The sequence below is a fragment of the Mugil cephalus genome, chromosome 21 (assembly GCF_022458985.1).
Source record: "Mugil cephalus isolate CIBA_MC_2020 chromosome 21, CIBA_Mcephalus_1.1, whole genome shotgun sequence".
Classification (NCBI taxonomy): Eukaryota; Metazoa; Chordata; class Actinopteri; order Mugiliformes; family Mugilidae; genus Mugil; species Mugil cephalus.
Genome location: NC_061790.1, coordinates 6,202,929 through 6,225,610, shown reverse-complemented (window position 1 = coordinate 6,225,610; position 22,682 = coordinate 6,202,929). Strand labels below are relative to the sequence as shown.

Below are 22,682 nucleotides of genomic sequence, written 5' to 3'. Positions count from 1 at the left end.
TGTGCTGTACAGACAGATCAGGTTTCTGATTGGTCTGCAGACCACCAACCAGAGGGGTCAAGTCTAGTTACTGTTGCTAGGTTAGCAACCACGCTAATAATGGCAGAACCAACACTTGTTGACATTTCTGAGGGAACTCTTTTCTTTGTATTCTATGAGATTCTAATCCCTAGACTGTGTATATATAGAGATCGACATGGAACAGCTCCTCAAAAGTGAAGCCAAAGCAGATAGAGCTCCCCCTGGTGACTGGAGGCTGAACTATAGCTCATTAGCTCCACCTCCTCCATGTTAGTGGATGGGATTTGGTGCAAACCCAAACACTAAAATACATGTGAAATGATTTTCCTTCAAAGATGGTTTCTCTCACTTTAGGTGGTTAATACAATGTTGATGCTTGTTTAGGTTTCAATACTCTGGAAAGGAATGGTTTTAGTTCGTTATTTGACGCTATAGAAAAGCAGTAAATGAAAACTCGATCACAACTCCACTCTCGGACCGTTACTGATCAGACTCTGGCTACAAAGCTGCAAGATGGCGCCACCATATCACTGGGAAAATAGCCTCAGTTTGGCCAATGCAAGGAAGTGTAGACATGTAGTCCATATTTATATACAGTCTATGGTTTAACCTAGCAACAGTAACACTGGGAGCCCTCTGGTCGGTGGTCATAGCAAGTCTTTATAGAAATAAAGAAAAGTTGGGAGACATTTGGCAGCAACACTCACTGTTTCTGTTCTTAGTTTTCCAACGTTGAATGTCTAAACTTTTTAACTCGACTCTGATAAAACCGTCTTTATTGCCACACAGCGTGATCAACACTTTAGAAACACAAGTACATGACAAATTAAAACACAAAGTCAGATATTCTGCCGGTTGAAGAGGGATTTGAGTGCAGCCCTATTCATTTTTTTTCTTCCCCCTTCATACATCACCCATCTGTAGCTGTAGACTTCTCTGCTTTTACTTCTTCTGCGGTTAGTTTGTAGTGACTGTGCAATCATGTTGTCACACCCACTCTCACCCACGTTGCCTTAAAAACAAAAGTCCACACAGATGGACTGGAGCTGAGGGCTGAGATCTGATCCAGATCTGCTTCTAGAAATAATAAAAACACTGGGAAACCCCCCCTAAACTGAGCATCACGGGTTATTCTGTGAACTGAACCTCAAAACTCAAATCCATGCAGCCTTGTGTTAATCTAAGGAGATCTCTGATGATGGGGGCTGTTCCCGAAGTGTTGTTAAACGCATGAAGACAGCAGGTTGAGCTTTCATGATGTTTACTCCTCTTTCAAATCAAATTAAGGAAGCAGTCGCCAAAAGAGAAACAAGGTCTGTCTGGTGTCGTTTGTTAAGAACGTCCCGACTGATAAATACCAGTTAGCGCAGACTTTAAAAAAGATAAATAGGAAAAAACAAAACCGTTCATTTTTTTTTTTTTTTTATAAGAACACGAGCGATTAAAGCTACAAAGAAGTCTACAAGGTGGTTTAATGACATCGAGGCAGTCACTTTTCTGAAATCCTTAATTTACAGACTGGTAAAGGACATGTGCTGCGGGGGAGGAAAGCCTTGAAATGTTTTGTTTTCTGAAGGGTGGCTGGTGATGTGAATGTACACCGAGACCGTGGAGCAGTCCAGAGGAGGCCCAGATGTGCGCTACGGGATGGCTCGGTTGGGTCTCTTTGGAGGGGGAGGGGGCATTAGCTGAGAGTCTGGGTCTGGTGGGTGTTTCCGGTTCTGGGCTTGGACCGCCTGAGCACAACGGTCCACGTACTCCAACAGGATTTCCTTTGTGACGGGCTCCTGGATGCTTTTACACACAGCTGAGGAGAGAAAAACACACAAGACACAAACAAGGAGACAGGAAGTTATTATTATTATAAAGGAGCTGACAGGCTTTCCCTGTATTCATGTTTTTTTTTAAATTAGATGTAATTAGAACATTGGTTTTTGAACAGGATCATGTGTTAAAAATGCTTGTGTTGACACAAAAACACCAACAACTTCTCTGTAGTGATGCAATCTGTCATGGTTCTGTCAAATTACAACAAGCCGAAGTATTCATGTTTCAGTAGCGGAACCAACTTTTCTATTGGTGTCCAAACTTTAAATGGTTGATTTCCCAAACCTTAGTTCAGGAAGTATTTTAGCCTTCAAACAACATTTTAAACCTTTAATCAAGTACTGTTACTGCAGCCCTAAAACTTTTAAATGTGTTCGAGGCACTGGATTGCAAAACGTTTTGTTCTCTTCTGTTCATTGATCTGTCCAAGGCACTGTGGACCACAGTCTCCTGTTAAAAACTCTTCATAAGTCTGGAATCTTCAAACAAGCCGCCACTTGGTTTTCTACACGCCGATTACTTGGCGTATGTGTTGCAATGTGTTGAAATGGGTGGAGTTAGCACCAGCTTTCTCGAGATCACAAAAGGTGTACCTCAAGGCTCAGTCTTAGGCCCCATTCTGTTCACAATCTCACGTCATTTTTATGCAGACGATTGTGTAATTTATTGTTGTTCACACTCGATTCATCAATACTTCCAAACATTTCCCCTTAATTAAAACTGTATATGGTAACTCTGAACTTATCTCATTTGAGGCCTTTCGCTCTATTCTAAAAGGTTTTGATCGCAATGGGTCTTTTATCTGGTTAAGTAAATAAAATTAAAATAACTTTAACCTGCTGAGGACAGTAATTTGTCTTGGAATTTCAAAACTTTTCAAAAATGCAGAAAAACACGGAAATTTAATGAACAAAACTGGATGAAGGAAGGAACAGTTTCATCTTGAAGTTCTGCCAGATGCTTTTCTCAACAAGAACAAAGTTTCCTGCATTTACTGTCGATGTCGGTTTAGTTATGAAGTAACCACGAGCTGATTAAAAAATTTAAAAATATCTCTTCAAGTTTATTTCACAGATTTAATTTGAGTTAACTCTACTATGCTACATATAACTGAACTCATGATAGCTGTATATAAGCCACAGTCATTTTCTCTATTCCAAAATTAAGATTTATATTTAGATTCCATTTCTAATTTTATTCTCTACTGTTTTTACAGTTTATACTGACAATCTTATGAAACTGAAGGAAAATAGGAGATATTGTGAAAGAGAAGTAACACCTCGAATCTGATTAAATATTAAATATCTGACAGCTTTTTTTTTTTAAAGTCGAGAAATGTAGCATCTTTGATAACCTGCAAGACCCCACGCCACTGTTTTTATTATGAAGGTTGTGAATTTTGTATTATTTAAATTAATATTCTGTTCAACATGCACATCACAAAATGCCTGAAAAAATAAAAAGGCACCACTTTTGGATAAAGTTTGCATGTTTTACATTCTTTAAGCACCGTTTCAAAAGTACGGTACCCATCCCTACAATTTAGCTGTCTGAGCTATTGATGTTGTGCTATATCTCAAACAAAAGGATATGAAGAATCCACTTGGATGATATGGAAATGCCTTCGGGAAAAAAAAAAAAAACACTCAACAAGCCCAGTTTGCTTTTTTGTTTTTCGATACAGTCATTGACACAGTAACAAAGGTTTGCAGAGATGCGTTGGAAACAATCCCAAGTACGAACCACAGAGCTTCTTCTGTTTGTACAATGAGGCAAGAAGAGGAGACTGAAGCGGAGCCGGAGAAGGCGTTATTTACTCAACAACAATTGAACTCAGCGACATGACACGAGGCTGGTTGTTCATTTTTCCTGGCGGTGGCCATTAAGTGCCGTTATTCTTCTGCACAGCGGTGTCACTTCATTATAGAGGAAGAATGTTCACTTTAAGTGGTGCGCGTCTACACATCCACGCACCGTGGTGAATGTGTGCGTAGAAGAAACCTCTTTGCTGAACAATAACTCGTTTGTGGTAATATTTTCATAGCGAATGTTTTTCATGCCTCATATTTTTATTCTTCAAACAAATAAGGCACATTAACACCGTTGTGTCTTCATATTGAATGTTACATGTTTTATAGCTTTAATGATTTTTGTATCCTGTTTTGTTGAGTTTGCTGCAGCCAGAAAACAAATTAGATGATAATTCACACATTTTGTAACTTAAAAGTTAATACACTGATGATTAATTTGACTTCCATCCAAGCTGTAGAAGTACATCTAATGAAAATATATCTTAGAAGAGCTCCAGCTTTGAGTCACCTCACAGAGTCTTAGTGAAGATGAGTTAGACTTTACTTCTGGGACCAGAGGTGCTGGAAATAGCTGCTCCTACTTCACAGCTCCTTTGGCACATTCATGCCCGTGCAATGAAACCAACACCCCAGCTTCCAAATGGATGGAGCTTGGGGAGAAATGCAGCGTTATCTGTCTAGATTGCAGATAAAAGGTGCTCCTGCCATCTGGGCTCTGAGGCCGTGCAACAGCCTGCCTCGGGATGTAAAGCTCAATAATTCAGAACTATCTTTTTTTCCATCTCCGTCAGCCGATTCAGGTCATTCTTTAAATGTATTTTTCCTTCTCGCTTGGCGCTTCTTGTTTTTATTGCTTCAATTTGGACTTTTATGCTCCATCTTGTGTGACACTGCGGAGTCAGTGTTTAGATTAAGTGCTACACAAACAAGGTTTATTACTGGACTCGGCTATTATTTTCGCATTCTTTCTCCTCTTTTCGTTTTTGCCCATTAGTTTCTTTGAGGAGCTGATGTGGACGCCTTTATGAGCTGGCAGACAAAGTTTTCGTTTTAAAAGTTCCCAACAAAGTTAATGACATTATTATCGCTGTGAGAATATTTGTGTATTTGAATGCTCGGCTTAGATGAAAACGTAGAACAAAAGAAGTGTCTTGTGTGTCCCTTGAAATTCTGTTTGCTTTCATTTCTCTTCTCGTCCGCTGGTTCCCTAAGATGATCGACCAAGTCAGGGAAAGAGAGTGGTCTCTCTTTCACCAATTCACTTGGTGCTGATTCAACAGACTGAATGTAAATGAAGCCAGCAACGGAGCCACAACACCCAAGGTTAATCTGAACAACAGCCTTTAATTTAGATGAGTATCTGGTTGTTGACAGACTCTTGTCATCCACAGATTACTGAGAAAATGTGATACGGAAAATGTCTTAGATTTAAAGCGTTCTCCATCCCAAGCATTAAAAATGTATTGCTTTATTATGACATTGTTTGTAGTCATGTTCTAGTGTTTTAATACACAGACTAAATAATTAATAGGTCCTTCCATCAAACTGACAAACACATGAACTAATAGAATAAACTGGACCAACGCTGCGTTTATGGTCCGTCTGGATTCCGACGATTCCAGGAACCTGCTGTCGAGTAGGAGTCGGGTCACCAGTTTACCCTTGAGTGTCCAAACCAGACGATCTGACGTTCACACCCTCTTCATGCGTGTTTGTGTGGAGATGAAAAAGGATTGGTATTCACGTGTACAACCCCAACGCGACACTATCAGCGACTAACCGGAGAGCTCGTCTGAAGATATGCGCCTCCCCCACTTCCCTCTGCCTCTCCGCCACGACTATCGCACTAACCGTGATTAAATTTCCTTCCCTTATCAGCCAATAATATATCCTGCACGCCTATTTACAAACGACAGAGGAGCCTCTTAAAAGGTGGAAAAATGTTCTTCAGAAAAACGTCTGCCGCTCTATTCAAAGTGAGAGGATGAAGGAGACAATTTGTCCCGGGCAACAAACACGAGGACAGGCTGTCCGTGCGCAATCTTAATGGGGAGTACACGACACAACATCTGCCCCTCCGCGCACGCACGGATGCACAGTTTCATAACACAGAAATCAAACTGAGGCGGAGGCTCATAAAGATACGCAGAAAATCATTGATTAGGAACAGAGCGAGCGGCTGGTCGTCGGTGGGAGACAAACACAGACAGAGGGACAAAGAAATCTCACCCATGGCTGTCTCGTAGGAGTTGGGGAAGCTCTTGTCCACCCTCTGCCTCATGAACACCCAGCTGTTGTTGGCGAAGGTGCACTCGATGATCTTGTTGTCGTACTGTTTCAGCTCCTTAGTGGCCTGTGCGGACAGAGATGAAGGATGGTTTGTACTTTTAATGAGAGCGAAGGAAATTTCTGGGATGAACGGTGGAACTACAGTCTTTGTTTGCAAAGGATATAAATTATTATCTTCACTTTTGCAACTTACTTTTACTAAAGGAAAATTTAAGTCTTTACATTTTAGTCCTGTAAAAGAATTATGCACTGACTACGTATGAAAATGAGGGAAAAATACATTAATGAAAAGCTCAATATGACAAATTATCACCTTTTTATATACAAGTTCTATTAAAACAGCAACGAGAAGAAGTAACAAGTAACAAATGATAATAATAAAAACATTAAACTTTGAAGTGTTGCAAGTCATGTTACAGCTACAGCTTGAATGCATCAGGCTAGAGGCTCCGACAAACCAATATTTATTTGCGCTCCATTTATTCACTTTTAACAACCCTTCACATGCACAATTGTCCATAAACAATTGGAGTTTTGTCAATCACTTCACGTTATGTGACCAAAGCCTGGAACCTCACACTGTCACATATTTGCAGAAGAAGATGAAAGTGTGGTCTAGTTGTTCCTTGAACTGAAAAGATTTGGTTTCAGTGATTTAGTTCACATGAAATAAATTAAGGTTCAATAACCTAGAACACAAACAGCAACAAGTGGAATGTGACTTCAGGAAATATTCCTCTCTACAAATATGATCAATTCAGACAGAATCAAGAGGCCACTGAAGTTAAAATGCCCAACGTCACATCCCAAATAAACATTTTCACACACTAATACAAATATACTTTTAGTCTCTTTAACCAATTTATTTATTTATTTTCCAATTCATCCAGTTAAATTAAGCCAAGGCTTAAATTTATGCAATAAACAGGCCGTGGCTGCCCTCACAGGTTTCTAAGCATGTGCCTCGGTGTCTCCAGACCATCTCGGCTCCACCTCTTTAATCATTTTTAAATTTGCCAGGATTTCTGGCCAAGATGGTGACGGGCAGAACAACCACTCGGAGCTTCGAAACAGCTCATCGGGACTTCTGTTGGTACTGTGCACCAGAGACGGTGTCAGAGCATGAACAAACCAAGGTTAAATGCAACATGGGAGAAATAACGTATGAATAACACACTGAATCTGAACTAAATCTAACCTCAAAAACACCTTTTTATAACATTAATGTGCACAACTACCAATGTATAAGACATAATACAGTAATATGTTGTAACTGAAAAGAACCTTCCTCTGTTGCAACGTTTCCCAATCCACGATTTTGCCTCAAACACAAGCGCATACAAATACTAACAAACAGTGTGTCTGAATCTCTGTGATGCATCTCTCAACAAAGCAGTGCAACAGTTCCTGCTGCACCCACTGAGCTACACGGGATCACTGACTTATTACATCACGCTCTGCTTTGAAAACAAAATCAGCTCTGCACGCTGAGCACACTGTAACACTGCTCAAGTGCACGAAAATGGCACACGATACTGAAGATCAAGTATGAGTCAAAGAAGACATTTGAGCATCTGTTGTTTATTTGTTGAGGGACCGTGTCTCACTGAGAGGATTCTCGAGACTTGGAAAAATGCAAATCCGAGAGCTGCTGGGAACAAGGGAGGCAAGAAGGGCAGCAGCAGTGGTCATGTGCGACCACGGGCTTTTAAAATAAATAACAATAGAACGTGAAGCTCTTTGCTGTGATCTGCCAGCTTGACTCCGCAGAGAAACAAAGACCTCAAGGCCTGAATGTGACCATGTGACATCCAGACAAGGTCAGGCAGTGACCGCTGTTGCCAGGAAAGCACCACGACACAAAAAATACAAACTAAGAGCTTATGTGATCCTGGAGTGTGGGGCATCTGGGCTCCCAGCGGGGTTCCTATTCTCACAGGAAGCGAGAAAGAAACGGTGAGAAAAGAATCCCAGCCAAAAAAAGAAGATGACCGGAAAGGTGTTTCAAATAACCTTGAGAAATAATTGTGTAATATTTCCTCAAATTTCACAAACTATAATCTTTTATCTCGCCATTCAGGTGCAGACTGATAAAATAAACGTTTCTTTAAGTGAGGGCGGCACATGATGTAAAGCAGCAACAAAAATCTCAGCGCTTTCCTAAAGCTCGACACAGCACGCTGCCAGCTAACTGTGAAGGGCAGTACAGGCAGGACTCGCTGCTACAGGCTGGATCTCTTCCTGCTGGTGAGGGGTGACACGTTGGCTGCCATTTTTCAACGCCACTTGGTGCTTAATCCTTCCAAATCTGTCTCATTATGGCAGCACACGTGTGCCACCAGCCATTGAAGTCTTGATCAGCCAGAAGAAATGTTCAGACATACAGTTACTATAGAGAAACTTAACAGTTTTGATTTATAAAATGTACCCTCTTCAGTAAGGAATTAAATTAAATAAATACTGTAGATCTAAGACATACAAAACACTACAGTATATATATATGTGTGTATATATATATAAAAAACAAGACTAAATGAAAAGACACTGGAGTATTACAGTCTTCAGAACGAGGCTCATGTTGATAAAAACATTAATTAATCCTGACATGAGCAGCTCTCAACAGAAGTAGTTCCCCTTCATCAGTGCCAGAGTGACGTATGTCTGTGCCGTCCTCAAGCTCAGGTCCTCTACCAGATGTTCGGCAGTTTGAGGGTTCTACATAGTATCATAGCTCTTCTTAGGACTGTGCTCTTCTGGACTGGGGCTTCAGGTGTTGTTCCTAACCTTAACCTTAACCTTAACCCTAACCTTAACCCTAACCCTAGCCCTAACCCTAGCCCTAGCCCTAACCCTAGCCCTGCCTTAACCTTCCACATTCATTCCAGATGCTCTTTCAACCCTTGGTACTTCTCAACCTTTTTGTTTTCTTTCTTACTGATGTTGGTGTCAGCTGGTATCGCTGCATCTATCACCACCACCACCACCTTCTTCTGCTCTTTGTCCACCACCACTATGTCCGGTTGGTCAGCCAGGACTTGTTTGTCAGCCTGGAAGCTCAAGTCCCAACAAACCTTGGCCCTGTTGTTCTCAACCACCTTCTGTGGTGTGGCCCATTTGGACTTGGGTACTTTTTATGCATGCTGGCCACTTGGTCATGCCGCTTCATGTACGTTGGCTTGGTGAGCATCTTATACCCGGCTACTATTTGCTGGACTGTCTCAGGGGCATCTTTGCATCTTGGCCTCTATTCAATGCAATTGTATTTATATAGCGCCAATAAAAATACAAATTGCCTCAATACGCTTCACAAAAACCAGCCTTCAACCTCCAGAGCAAGCCTGAGGGCGACGGCGGCAAGGAACAACTCCCTTTTAACAGGAAGAAACCTTGAGCAGAACCCAGCTCATATGGAGGGACCCATCTGCCGAAGGCCAGCCGGGTAGAAACAGAGAAGATAGAGAGAAAAGAAGAACAGGAGGAACAAGATAAACAAACTTCTGTCGTAGATACATACATCAAGCTGAAGGAAACATGTAGGATCTAGTAATATAGCACATAGCTCATGATCTTATGTGAGACAGTTTGTGAGTATAACAGGAATCATGGGCAGGTTGGTGAATTGTTCATCTAGGTAGGAGTGGACAACTGGAGGAGGCAATGAAGACTGGGACAGGTGTAGTTCATGGAGCTCTATGGCTCTATGGCCTGTTCTTGTGCTGCCCTGATTAGTGCCTCTGTGCTGTCTGTCAGTCCAGCATTTGTTCCAGCCACTGGTAGGTTTGATGTCAGCCACTTCCTCAATTTGATGATAGTACATGCTGTGTGAGGGGCAGCTACATAATATCTTGAGAAGAGAACGTATGAGCATGTCATTTCTGACACCTGACATCAGGTTGTTTAAGCCGAAGAAAAATAATCTGCATCTATTGCTGCCTTCTTGCCAAACCCATCATTTATCACACGGGAAGTTGTATGCACAAGGAATGACTTGACGTTTAAGCAATGACATCAGTACTAGTCTCTAGACGCCACCGTTGCTAACGGTTTAGAAAGCTAACTTGGCGTAAGACAACATTTCTGTTTGGAATATTATAAAAACATAAAGAAATCAAAGATGCCACAACTCATGAACTCAGACCTTACAAAAATGTCCACATGTCAAACAAGGGACTTATCGTATGAACAAGGGAAACACACAGATCAGCCAAAACATTAAAACCACTGGCAGGAGAAGTAGGTAACATTGACCATCTTATGACAATACAAAGTTTTGCTGAGAAACTTTTAGACCTAGCATTGGAGGAAGGTGGTCATAATGTTATGCCTGATAATGTATATGATGGTGTACAGTGCATGAATGCTGAAGAACACAGACAAAAACAGCAGAATATTCGTAAAAAATGCACTGCAGGTGTTTTCTAACACAATACAAAGGATTTTCTTTTTTCAGGAATTCCCAAGAAATGTATATTTTTGTATTATTCATAAGCTGCAGGCTCACTGAAAGCCGCCAGAGCAGACGGCACCAAGACATACAGCATTATGTCTTTTACTCTCATGCCGGTTAAGCCGGAAAAACAGGAGAAAACTAACTCTACACTACTAAAGTTTAGGCATCTGACCTTTCACCAGCCTCTGCACAACAACAGCAAGTCAACCCGCTTCTTTATCAAATCCTGGAACCCGCAGGGACCCCGTGCTACATTTTATTACGCGGCGTCTGCGGCGTTGGTGGAGAAAATGAATAAACATTCAAAGTTTGTCATTTCCTTGAATAGCCGTTTCGCTTTCCCCGTCAACTCTCTCTCAGACGGACCTCTGTCTGCCTTCGATTCGTTCGAGACTTAATCAGAACCGGCCCGGAGGTCTGAGACACAGCAGCAGCAGCAGCAGGGCCCATTTTAATAAAGAGAAACTAGATGAAAGAATATATAAGGTGGGGCGGGATATAAGATGCATGTGTAAGTATGGGCATGAACTAGGGCAAACTCAGAGGGAAAAAAAAATTGTTCAATTATTAATATATGCTCTCAAATAATACAGCAGATGTTTTCTGGTTGTGAATATCAGCTCCTACTCAGCAGACGCCGTGGGTTATAATGTTGAAATCTCTGCCTCACGGTGCAATTACTAGGGCCAATTACGCTGCAGCTATACACGGCCTTTAATAACTGTGTCTGAGAACCAACAAAAGCTTGGCGACTCCTCAAGAACACATCGTGTGACGTATTACGATTCACGTCTCTGGGGAATATGTATAATAATGATCATTATCCCACTCGTTCAGACTGGCTGTGACAATCAGAACCAAGAGGACAAAAACAAGGTAATAATGTGTAACTGAGGCAAATGAGGGGCGAGTGGATGGATATTGTCAAGTCTGGCAGTTAAAACGAAGGCGCGAAGCTTCCCAAACGGTTTTATTAGTTTGTTTTCTGCATGCTGAAGGATTGGGTGTTTTTGTTGAGTTTTCTGTGGGCAGCACTTTCAATTAGTCCGACAGCGTTCGTGCTTTATAATCCCACATATCATGTGATGAATGAAAAAAAAAAAAAATCCTCTTCAAAACGCTTTGATGCCACTTGAATAACAAGGCCTTATTATACATTAAATATTTGCACTCATTAAACGTATTCACCTCCTTAGTGATGCATACTGACTCCAACAAATTGGGAAAACTTGTAGATGAAAACAGTCAAAGGCATTACGGTGCTCAGCAGGTGAAGTGCACGCTGCCAAACTCTCACAGCTTCATCAAAGCCTCTGGTCTGTGACAGGGAGCTGCTCTTATCATCGTCTATGGCGCCATTCAAATTACTTATGCATAATGAGCTGTACGCACAGGCCACATATAGTTCTGCACGGGGAGCCGACCCGGAGCGGAGGAGAAACTGAACCTAATTGGGGAACCGTCATGTCTGCAAAACTTTCGCAAGCACCACCCTGCGTCTTGCAGCAACAAAATCATGATAAAGAGGACGACTAAACGAGCAACAAGTGAGACCGTTATTGAGGGTGGGCAACTGGTGCAAAATGGGTTTAAACCAACATCGAGCAAATATTTTACCTAAAAACACCAGCCTTGAAATCGTTTTAATTGTACGCCGACTTAATTCATTCCCACTCCAAGCTTTGAACGCTTCCTCTACCTATATATAACCTGAGTTGATTGTGCACAATTGCCCCCAAGAAGTGTCTAATGTTGCAGTGCACCACACGACGTGTTGCACTGGCCAAACTGATTTATTTTATATTTTAGTTTGGTGAAAGTCTCGTCCATTAACATGAAGTAAGCGGAGCTTATGACCTATACTGCAGCCAGTCACCAGGGGGAGCTCTACTTGCTTTGGCTTCACTTTTGAGGAGCCATCCGTCCATCTTTATACAGTGTATGCGCCGCTCACAACATTAACTACAAGTTTCCAGCTAGGTCTAAGATGTTAGTTCAGTATCCTCCGTATAAAAACAACAAAAGAAATTAAAGACGACATTTACTTATTGGAGATAAGAGAACGAGCAAAAGTGACTGAACCGACTTAAAGGGCATTCACACAAGAAGAGACGAGCGGTGATGTGGCAACAAAGAAATTCAGGGAATGATGGGAGAAAGAACCTCTGGCGACAGAAAGTTGACGCAACAACCAATGGGAAGGCCAACAATACAGTTCAAAATGTTAACACCATCCAAAAAATTGACCGAAGTGACATCGGGCTTGGAGCGTCGGGTAAATCCAGCAAAGGCTGCATTGGCTCCGACTGAGTCGTCTCCTCAAACAGAGCGTGACACCAAGGAGTGATTCGCTCTCTCCACGCACTATCAATGTTTTCACGTTTTGCACGTTTCACTCAGAAACATTTGGTGTGGGAAATGTACAAAAGAGTTACCTAGGCAACCGGAGCCTGGAACGTCCACTGGAGACAAAACTGTCAGCTACACAGCAACAAGAAACCAAACGCTTTGTTGTGGACGGGGCGTCAGACTGAGCCAACAAGCGGGCCTTTGTTGTCGGCTATCTAGCTTTCACTCATGAGCCGAGTCATTTCATCTGGATGGAAGGTTTCACAGTAGGCTGCGAATCTGATTTCATGACAGGCGTGTAAAGTTTATTCAGCTACAACACCGGGACACCTGGTTGCAAGAACTACAAATTCTTGCACAACCAAGATGGGTTTTATTTTTTTTGTTTTTTTTGTAGCTCCTCCAGTCACTGGGTCCATCAATAATGATAGCACCGACATAATTGCACTGCCCTCCCTCTTGCAACAACACATCTAAAGCGGCATGAATGCCGACGCTGACATGTTGTTTAACTTACACTAATCAAACAGGAGACGGGCAAGTTTTTGTTTGAAGGATGTTTTGAAAAATTGCATTCTTTAAATATACTTTATTAGCGGAGCTTGATACGGCAGAAAAAAAGGTCTGACAGCCACTAATTACGGAGTTTCTTTTTTTTTAATAAGTAAATAAGCAGCCATGGAAATAAATGACAGACTGTCACTTTTTATAAACACTATAAATAAGCGGTTCAGTGCATGAACGTCTGTCAAGAAGCGATCTGTAGTTGCAGCGTCATATAGCAATTTAAACAGTTTTCTTAAGCGAGGCAGGTCAGATTTTACACTTTTGAAAAAAAAAGTGTAGCCTTAGTTTGGGTTTGGGTGAAAAAGCTAAATAAAAGCTAAGCTAACTTTCAGTCCTCTGCACATGAAAGCTGAATACGGATGTGACACAATTTGAATAATAATTTCAGCACCATCTTTCCTTTTTTTCTTTTTCAAATAGTTCAAAAGGTTGTCTACAGGATGGCCCTCCACCTCTGCAATAACAATATTAACATAATAAGTAGTTGCTTTCATTGAATATAACATATAAGGGATTTTTAGTTTATTAAGGAACAAGGCGTGCAGATGTACTCTCCCTGATAAGATTAAGAACACCATGAAATATGAAACAGATGTCTGCGTGAAGTGATAAATGGGTCCAGAGATGCATATCCTGATTAGACCTTTGTCAGTAAAATCTCCTTCAGTCCATTTAGACTTTAAAGATGTAAATACAGCGAGACAAAGGGTTTTCTGTGGTCTGCTCTTTTCTAGGCTGAGCTGATGAATCACCAAGAAAGCTGCAGTCCAAAATTCACTTTAGCTATTCCCCGTAGGCACCAACAGTGTAAGAGATTGAGCCAATAAAGCAGGTTTTCGTGAAGATTATGACATTTTTCTAATTACAGACGAGGTTGATTTGATTTCTTTTACCAGGAGCCAAATGCATTTCCATGAACCGGCTACTGGCCGCACTTCAAATTTCGTCTAATCTGCGCTCTAAAATGACTAGTATGCCCATGAGCAAGGCAATGTACGTCAGAACGACTGAGCGGTGGCGCAAAACGCATACGGGACAGGCTGCGCAGAGATTCATCAGGAACAAGGTTGTGGCCCAAACTACAAGTCATTGTGTTCAGTGCTGGCATGTAATTACCATTTTTAGTGTTTTCTCGCTTGGACTGACTGTATAACACATTTCAGCACGAAAATAGCAACATGAAAGCTGACAGGAGATGACCCGGGGGCTGCAGCTTTTACTCTGTCTTCCTGAGAGGAGCAGCAAACAGACAATCTACCATGTTCAGTTACAGAGCCCAGGGCTGATACACGGGAATCGGGCACAACAGTGACAATACCGCAGGGATCAGAGACGCTCGTTTATTGTGTTTCTAAAGCATGACTGTGACTGTCGGAGGGCCCACACTTACTAAAAGTCATTTAGTCGAAGTGGGAAATTTCCATATGTTGCACTATAGAAACCCACATCAAAGCTGAAATTGCAGAACAATTGTAAAATGAAATCGCCCTCCAACCGGCTCTCATGCGAGTGAACTCTCATTAAACCCTAAAGCAGGGAAGACGCCAGCGGCGGTGGAGGTTAAAGGTCCCATGACGTGGGCTGATGCAACACTGCGCTTTGCATTCACACTGACAATAGGGAACAATAGAAACCTGGTGCTTCATCTCACCGTGAAGTGCAGCAGACAAATTCCTGTCTGCCCCATTCACAGCCACAATGAACTAAAACTGAACCGCACCAGCTAACGTGAGAGTAATAATAATGAAGCACAGATTATTACTCAGACACATGGAGCAGCTCACGTAAGGAAATTAAGATAATGTTTAAGATCCAGACTTCTAGTCTGTGCACTTCTAGCTGATGAGCAACACTTATCTAGAGGACATTAGGATATAATGATGATTTTTTTTTTTTTTTTTTGGTTGAAACCACTCATTACTTTCATAATTAAACCCCAAAAACTCACCAGCTGAAAGAAATGTTCTCCTTTTTAATGGCCTCTCACTCATTGGAAAACAGAAATCCTCACAATTTGAACGGTGTAATCATCAGCTGCTGTGATGTAATAAGAACCTTATTTTGGTTTAGCCCTACTTTTAATCAGAGAGCTTGAACTTTGGCCACCGAATTTGAATCAATTCCCCTTCACCGTTCATTAGATATCCTCTTGACAATAAGGGGAGGCAACACAGAAAACATAATGCCTCTGGTGTGGAGGCATTAATAGTTAGTCCTATCTCCTGGAGGATATCTTTAAATATATAGTTTAGGACGTAGGTCTCCAACTAGAGGTACTGCAGATATTTTTCAAATTTTGTTGTTTAAACATGAACAAATGGGTACGACAATTTAGTGTTGGCCAATGACAGCAGCTCTGTGTAAACCAGAAAGAAATTGGGCACGATAAAGAAATCAGCTCTAGCACTGATGCAAATTATTCTGAATGCATTTGTATTTATTAGTGTAAACACATATATGGAAACAGAAAATTAAGAGCACGCCTGTAATATTGACCTTTTAATTAATGCAGTGTTAACATTTGCCAAGAGCAGATAAAAGCTAAATTCTTGTGCCATGCTAAAAGGAGGCTGCACGATCAAAGGGCGGGGGATGAGGGGATGGAGGGATGTGGGGATGGAGGGGAGGGGGTTTGGCTTGTTGGCATGAGGATGAACTGAGCTAAACAACACATCTACTTTCTCACCTTCATCTTTGCAAAGGGCCTGTCATAGCTGCCGACGTAGAGCAAGCCGACAGTCTGTGGCAGCAGCCTGCGAAGACAAAAAAGATCGCGGTTAACGCCCCGCAACACCCTCAGCGCGGGATCTCAACACGAGGAGATCTGAGTGGTGGCGACGGTGCAAAAGAAGCCACTACTCCGCTTCCATTTTCAAGCTAGTAACAGAACGGCAGAAATGTGAGATTACACCTCCCGGAGCCCTTCTGTCTTGCTGCACAGCTTGCGGTTGCTAAACTTACAGAGAAAACGGCAGTATGGGCACGTCGGGAGTCCGAGGCAATAATCATTCTGTGAAATATATCTAGACCCAACACATATTATACTATACTATCACTGTGTGAAAGCTGGCTCTCGACCATGCACTAAGGTTGATATTAACAGCGCCGAAGTGTGTGCGTGTGTGCGCATCTCTCAATCCCCCCCGTCCCTCCGCCAAAAAACACCCCCATGCGCCTGTTGTTATTTATTTGTAGACACTACGCACGCCACAGACTAAGTATATATGCGTGAGAACCGGTTTCGTATCAGTTAACCATTTTTAGAAAGAGCTAAGTGGCGGCTAAACAGCAGCGCGGCTACGCTGGTGTGATGCAGCTCATTCAGGGATTTCAGTTGGTGCTGAAATTGGAGACCATCTTCCCATCTACTCCCACCTCCTCCTGGGTAATGATAGCCAGCAGGGGCAGGAAGGAAGCGGCAGTAGGCATTAAGGGAACCAAATAACCCAGCAGCGACGGACGCTGTCCGGTGCCAAGACCCCACAGCACCAAGTCGGATCGCAGTCAGCGCTGCTGCTGTTGATGATACCTCTGACATGTGACAACATCCCTCAAGGACACATAAATGATACTCTGAGAGTATGAGAGCCTCTCTTCTGTGACTGTTTACAAGCCGTTTCATGACACTAAAGTCGATGTTCCACTCAGTGTCAACGCTGGAGGGTCCCGCTGTCTGAAATTGCAGTAAAACATCAATTTCCCTGAGTTACAGTCGCATCAATTATGCAGAAACAAGAGAACTTAACAAAAACAGTAGAAAAATATTCGAGATGAAGTACTAGGAGGGTGTTCTTTCTATTATTATTATTATTTTTTTTTGAAAAACAATCAAGACTTCAATGAAAATGTCTGTGAACGGCATGTAACTGCAACTATTATTACCTGTCAGCTGAACAATCGTTCAAGCCATTTATGAATCTGCCGGTGCAAAACTTAATGAAAAAAAATGAGGGAAATTAAATACAAGATGACAAAAGGCAAAGGCACTCTGTCAAATTAAAAAGTACAGATAAAAACCCTCATACGTAACCCGTGTGTGACAGGCAATGTCAACTCGCCTGCTATCAATGTCTGAAGGCACGTCTACATAAAGATATTCACGCTCTGGTTGCCAAGTTAACTTTATGGATAGGAATCCTCTTGGATGGACGGACTCCTCTCGCTCTCTATTTCATAAGAAAATCCCGTCAACGCTGCTGCTTCTTCTGGGTTCACCCAAGGCTCCTACCTAATTGGTGAAATGTCCAGGTAGGAACAATCATGGACACCATTTATTTGCCTTTGACGTTGGGGTAACTGTGGGCTTGTGTCATATATCAGTTGTATCAGTTGCTCCCATTGGTCTTTGGCTCAGTTGCGCCACATCAAAGTTGAGATAAGTTTAACTTGGTGCCCACCCACGGTCTGTCATCCCAACTCTGAGAAATGACTGTTAAAGACACAATGTATGCATGAAAATTATGTGGACACGCTAAATATGAAGGTTCAAGAGAGGCCAGAAAGGGTTGAAGATCATTCAAGCCTCCCAGCTAATGGTGGCTCTTCTGGTTTTTACTTTTGATTGACCAGACCACCTGCTGGTAGGAAGACTTATTTCCTCTCACGCAGATGCAGAGCGTTATGTCGACGATCAACTTTGTTTCAAGTCAGTTTGGGTGTCGGGGACCTTTAGAAATTGAAAGTCTTGAGATGACCAAGTATTCTCGCTAACTCTCCCCCTCAGAGCAGGAGAAGATTTAACAACCTTAAAGTCAAACCTCAAATAGTGATGGAGACATAATGGTTCTATTTTTAACAGGATGAATGTGAATTATTTAAATGATAAAACCAGAGCCCTGTCTTTTTCATGTCTTTTTCAGTTTGAAGAAACCTTGTCATGAAGTCACTAAGTATTGCATTACATCTGAGAACCTCTGGCTCGGTGCTTTGGGTTTATTGAGATTACGATCAATATGTAGAAATCTGAGCCATAAACGGGTCATGACTGGGATCGGCAAAATGAAATCCAACCTGAAACTTGTCATTTAGTTTAATTATACCATAGTTTGCATTGTTGGATTTTGACGACACAAATACAGGCACGACCAAAAAGTGTAGTATTGTGGTAAGAATATTAATGAATTAATAATATATTATAAATGTTATTATATTAACAAATAGCTATCCTGGTCAATCCTGCAGAAATGTATTTTCCTGTGACAACGTGCCAGATGGAGACAGCCGGATCATGTGGGCGGCAAAAGTCTTCAAACTGAAAAAAAAAAAAAAAAAAAAAAATCCTTTCACTGGGGTTCGGAGTCCAAAGACAGGTTGAGCATTTGTTCTGCAGAATGCTTTATGCCTGAGTTGACGGCTAAAATGCTGCAAGCAATGGCTCTCTTGACATCTAAGAACGACTCGCTGAGAGTCGCAGAGAATATCTTTCTCAAATGCTTCCCTGCTGCTTCTAAATGTGGTCTGAACTGAGGGTTTGCACCTTCTATTTGAACCATCAGAACATTTTGCATAGAAGTCAAACTCCCTAACAGCGCGCGGGGGTCTCTGTGATGGCTTGAATCCCGCCATTCTCTTAGCATGTGGAAAGAAATTCTCGGCGGTTTAGTCACAAAGAGAACAAAAACTCTTTGTTGCTCTTCACTCCGATGCATTTTTAGGGTGCGCGCTTCATTGGGAAGCCTGACTGTAGACCCTTCACACATCAGTGTGCGTTGCGATGCTGTAATGACACTCGAGTCTCTACGAGTAGGAGAGTAGTAACGAGAAGCCCGGTTACCGGCCTCTAGAAAGTCAATCCAATCCATCAGACCGGACCATTCTCCCTTTCAGAGTCTTCACAATCTCCACACGCCTAATGAACGATGATGTAACCATTACTCATCCCGTCTTCAGAGAGAATACTGGCTCAAATTATCCATAATTCAAGCAATCTGTACAATACTTGAGACTGTTCGATGCCACACTTGGGACGGGAACTGGCAACGTCTCTGCAATTGCTACATCTTTCCATTTTCTCCTTCTACCTCTCCCCTCTTCCTGGCGCACAATAATCACCGTCTGCCTCTGTGCTTGCTTTGAGAGAAGGTAATAAAACTTGCTATGCTGTACGCCTCAGCGGTACACAAGGATGTGCTCAAGGATTGATTGTGTGGGCTGATGAATAAACAGTTGTTACCTTCTAACATGTCCATCCCTCCCTCCATCTCCTTTTCTTACACACACACACACACACACAGTGGCTTTGAAAACCTACACCGAGGCTGAGTCAGATCTGTTGAGTGGTCCTCTGCGTGGTCCCTCTTTTAGGGGGGGGGGGGAATATCAGAACTTTCTCAAATGACAACAATCATCGTCTGTGTTCTCCCACACACGGGGAGGAGTCAAGGGGCTGACTAGCTGGTAGCGCCGGCTGGCTTTGGAGTAGAATAAGTGACTGTGCCTTTGCTGTCATCTTCTCAGTCTGTTGCCGGTGAATAGTGGCAGGCTCGTGGCTACAAAGCCGGGACAGTCACTAAGGTCACCTGGCTCTCGGGGGGGAAAGAGCAGCATGAGCAGAAAGCTGACAGCAACTCAGACAATACTCACAGATTGGACAGCAGAAAGAAAAAAAAATGAGCAAAATTGTGTGTGTAGCTTGGACAAAAACAAGACAGGAGTCATGCTGGTGTCTCTGTGAGACTGTACTCTGGACACAAACACATTATGTTGGTCCACTCACCTAATGTATGACAACTACCATCGCTGTCATTGTTGTCCCTAACCCTAGCCCTAGCCCTAGCCCTAACCCTAATCCTCTTCTCCTCTTTTTCTACTCAGTTGGCCCCTCATATAATCTCCGACCGTTTTTCAGTATAAATGAAATTCAAATTGGAACATGCCCAATAATCATAATGCTCAAATGTTTTTGTCAGGTGCAATGTTTGTTAAGTGACACAAAAGAAGGACTAATGTTGGAAATGCAATTTGTCTTGGAGGGATTGCTAAAGTGATTTTATATGAAGGAACCTCTATGATCCATTCATTATTAAAGCCTTAGATCCACTGAAAGCGTCTACACGTTTTGACGCGAGGATTCAAACATCGTGCGATTATAACGACAAAATCATGATAATCAATAGTCAAATAAAACGTGTACGATGCTTTCAGTGGATCCAAGACTTTACTTACAACTACTGTTACTATCAGCAATGCAAACTCAAGGAAAACTCAAAAGGAAAAACTGACAGACCTGGGAGCCAAACAAACCGGAACCGAACCATTGGGAACCGATTATACTCCTAATTATCTGCCAGGCCAATCAAATGGCTTGGGCGAATGTTCCTTGTGGTGATGGATGGTGAATAGTCATACACATCGTCTGAGCACGACGAAGACGATGACTCGAAGACTCAAATTTCTTTACAAGAAATGGGCTCTCACTGGTTGTTGGGACCATCCCACTGCGGGCAGATGTGTTTTTTTCCCCTCTAGAGCTTGAAACACACCCCATAATAAAATCCAAATGACCTGTTACCAGAACGTCTACAACAAGCTCGTAGCTTCCCATTTCATTTCAGAAACACATTCTTAGGCCGTAATTACCCAGAAGCAGACGATTGTCTCTTCTAGTGTAGAATTGGTTTTTGCGCAGCGTCGTACTGTTTACCAGGACCAGGGCTGGATTGAGCATTGGAAGATGAATAATTTATGATGCATGGAATAATAAACATAAAATGAGACGGAGAGAAAAAGAGAGGGGGGCAAAGCTCGTCTCGTGCAGCAAATGTCTCGCATTGCAAACAAAAGTGAAAGTAGGCAATATAAGCAGTGTTGCTGTGAAAGAAATCGCTCCCAGGGGCAAAAACGAAACGCAAGGAAAATAAAAATAAAAAATGCGATAAAACATAAAAAAAAAAAATCAGTGCCCATTTCTATTCAAAGCTTGTTTTTAGACACACAGAGACTACAATGTACACATGTGAGTACTCTAGTGTATCGCAAAATGATAAGTGCTATTGGATTCATCAGCCTGAGCGTTACCCTGGCAACAGTGACTTACCCTTCTCCTCCGACTTTGGTGATCTTGAGGCGGAAGTCCACGGAGTTGAGGTTGGGGGGCTTCCACTTGAGGATGTCGTCACACCTCCCGGCCTTGTATCTCTGCAGAGGACACCCAAACCCATTAAATACGTTACAACATGCAGCATTTGCTGAGGTAAACATACATTAAATGTGTTTTTATGCGACAGGGGAGTAGCTGCGGGTCCACGGGTACTTTTTATCCCCCTCGTTTCTGTCAAACCACAGCACGGGGGAATTAATGGAGGAATAATTTGAGCGATGAGCTGAATTTTTAAACGCGTTAATTAGCTCAAAACTCGTAAGAATTAGGCGGCATTGTGATGCACTGTTGGTAGCCAACTAATTGATCTTAGGTTGAAAATCAGTCTCCGTGTACCAAGAACGTCATGAAATGCAAACTAGCTTCTAAGAAGAAAAAATGAGAACTAATTGCAACATTTGTAAGTACGGTACTCCAAATTTGAAATGAAATGATTATAAGTGGAAAATTTCATGGGGCAAACACAAGAACAGATATGTAAATATAATTATGACTAATTATGCGCAAAGATAGCATTTTTTCACACCCGTTGCTTCTGACTTGTCCTCCCCGTGCAAGCCACACATGACACACATGCTTCCCCTCCGGTGGCTCGGCTTATCTGTCCGTGCCTGACATTTAGAAGGACGTGAATCAAGTGCAACTGCAACATGGTAAATGTAAAGGCATGACGGGTGGAGGCGGCGGGAACAGATGACCAGATTCTGTCACTGTCAGGTTGCCCGGTAACAGGAGTCCACTCCAAGGAAATGTGTGGAAAAACAGACAGGATTCCTCGGGAGAGTCGGCGCTGGCACGGCACATGACTAAATAAGGAGTTCCTGGCTCCGCCCGCGCGCGTGCCCCCATGGCAGGGCTTCAGAAAAGAAATTCAACTCGCGCCGTGGTCAAACAGAAACACAACTCCTTCAAAAAGAAAAACTAATAAATAAACAACCATTAATAAATAAATAAATATATATATATATATATATATATATATATATATAACGCCTCCAGAAACTCAGCGCCTGGTGTCTGAGTTTACCAAGCTGTCGGGCTTTGTGAAGACCATGAAAATATTACAGTCCGGCACATATTTTTTTCATATCTTTTTTAATCAATACAGTGCTAGTACTCCTAGAAATTATTTGATGTCATTCTGCAACACCTTTATTTCTGTCTTGCTTCAAACTTGAGATGTTGCAGAATCTTGCATCCTGCAACACCTTTATTTCTGTCTTGAGAATACAATGTGCTATGAGCTGGTCAAAACAATTGTCCAGAAACC

The 22,682-nt window shown here is 42.2% G+C and overlaps 1 protein-coding gene across 1 annotated transcript in view; it reads right to left on the bottom strand.

Annotated features, from left to right (window-relative positions):
• Positions 1-780: 780 nt before the first annotated feature.
• rngtt (RNA guanylyltransferase and 5'-phosphatase) overlaps positions 781-22,682 on the bottom strand; it is an 89,696-nt gene continuing 67,794 nt past the window's right edge. The window contains exons 13-16 of the mRNA XM_047573691.1: positions 21,350-21,450; positions 16,001-16,067; positions 5,889-6,012; positions 781-1,828 (exon numbers count right to left, since the gene is read on the bottom strand). Of these exons, the coding sequence (XP_047429647.1) occupies positions 1,662-1,828; positions 5,889-6,012; positions 16,001-16,067; positions 21,350-21,450 (459 nt within the window). The 3' untranslated portion in view covers positions 781-1,661. The remainder of the gene's footprint in view (positions 1,829-5,888; positions 6,013-16,000; positions 16,068-21,349; positions 21,451-22,682) is intronic.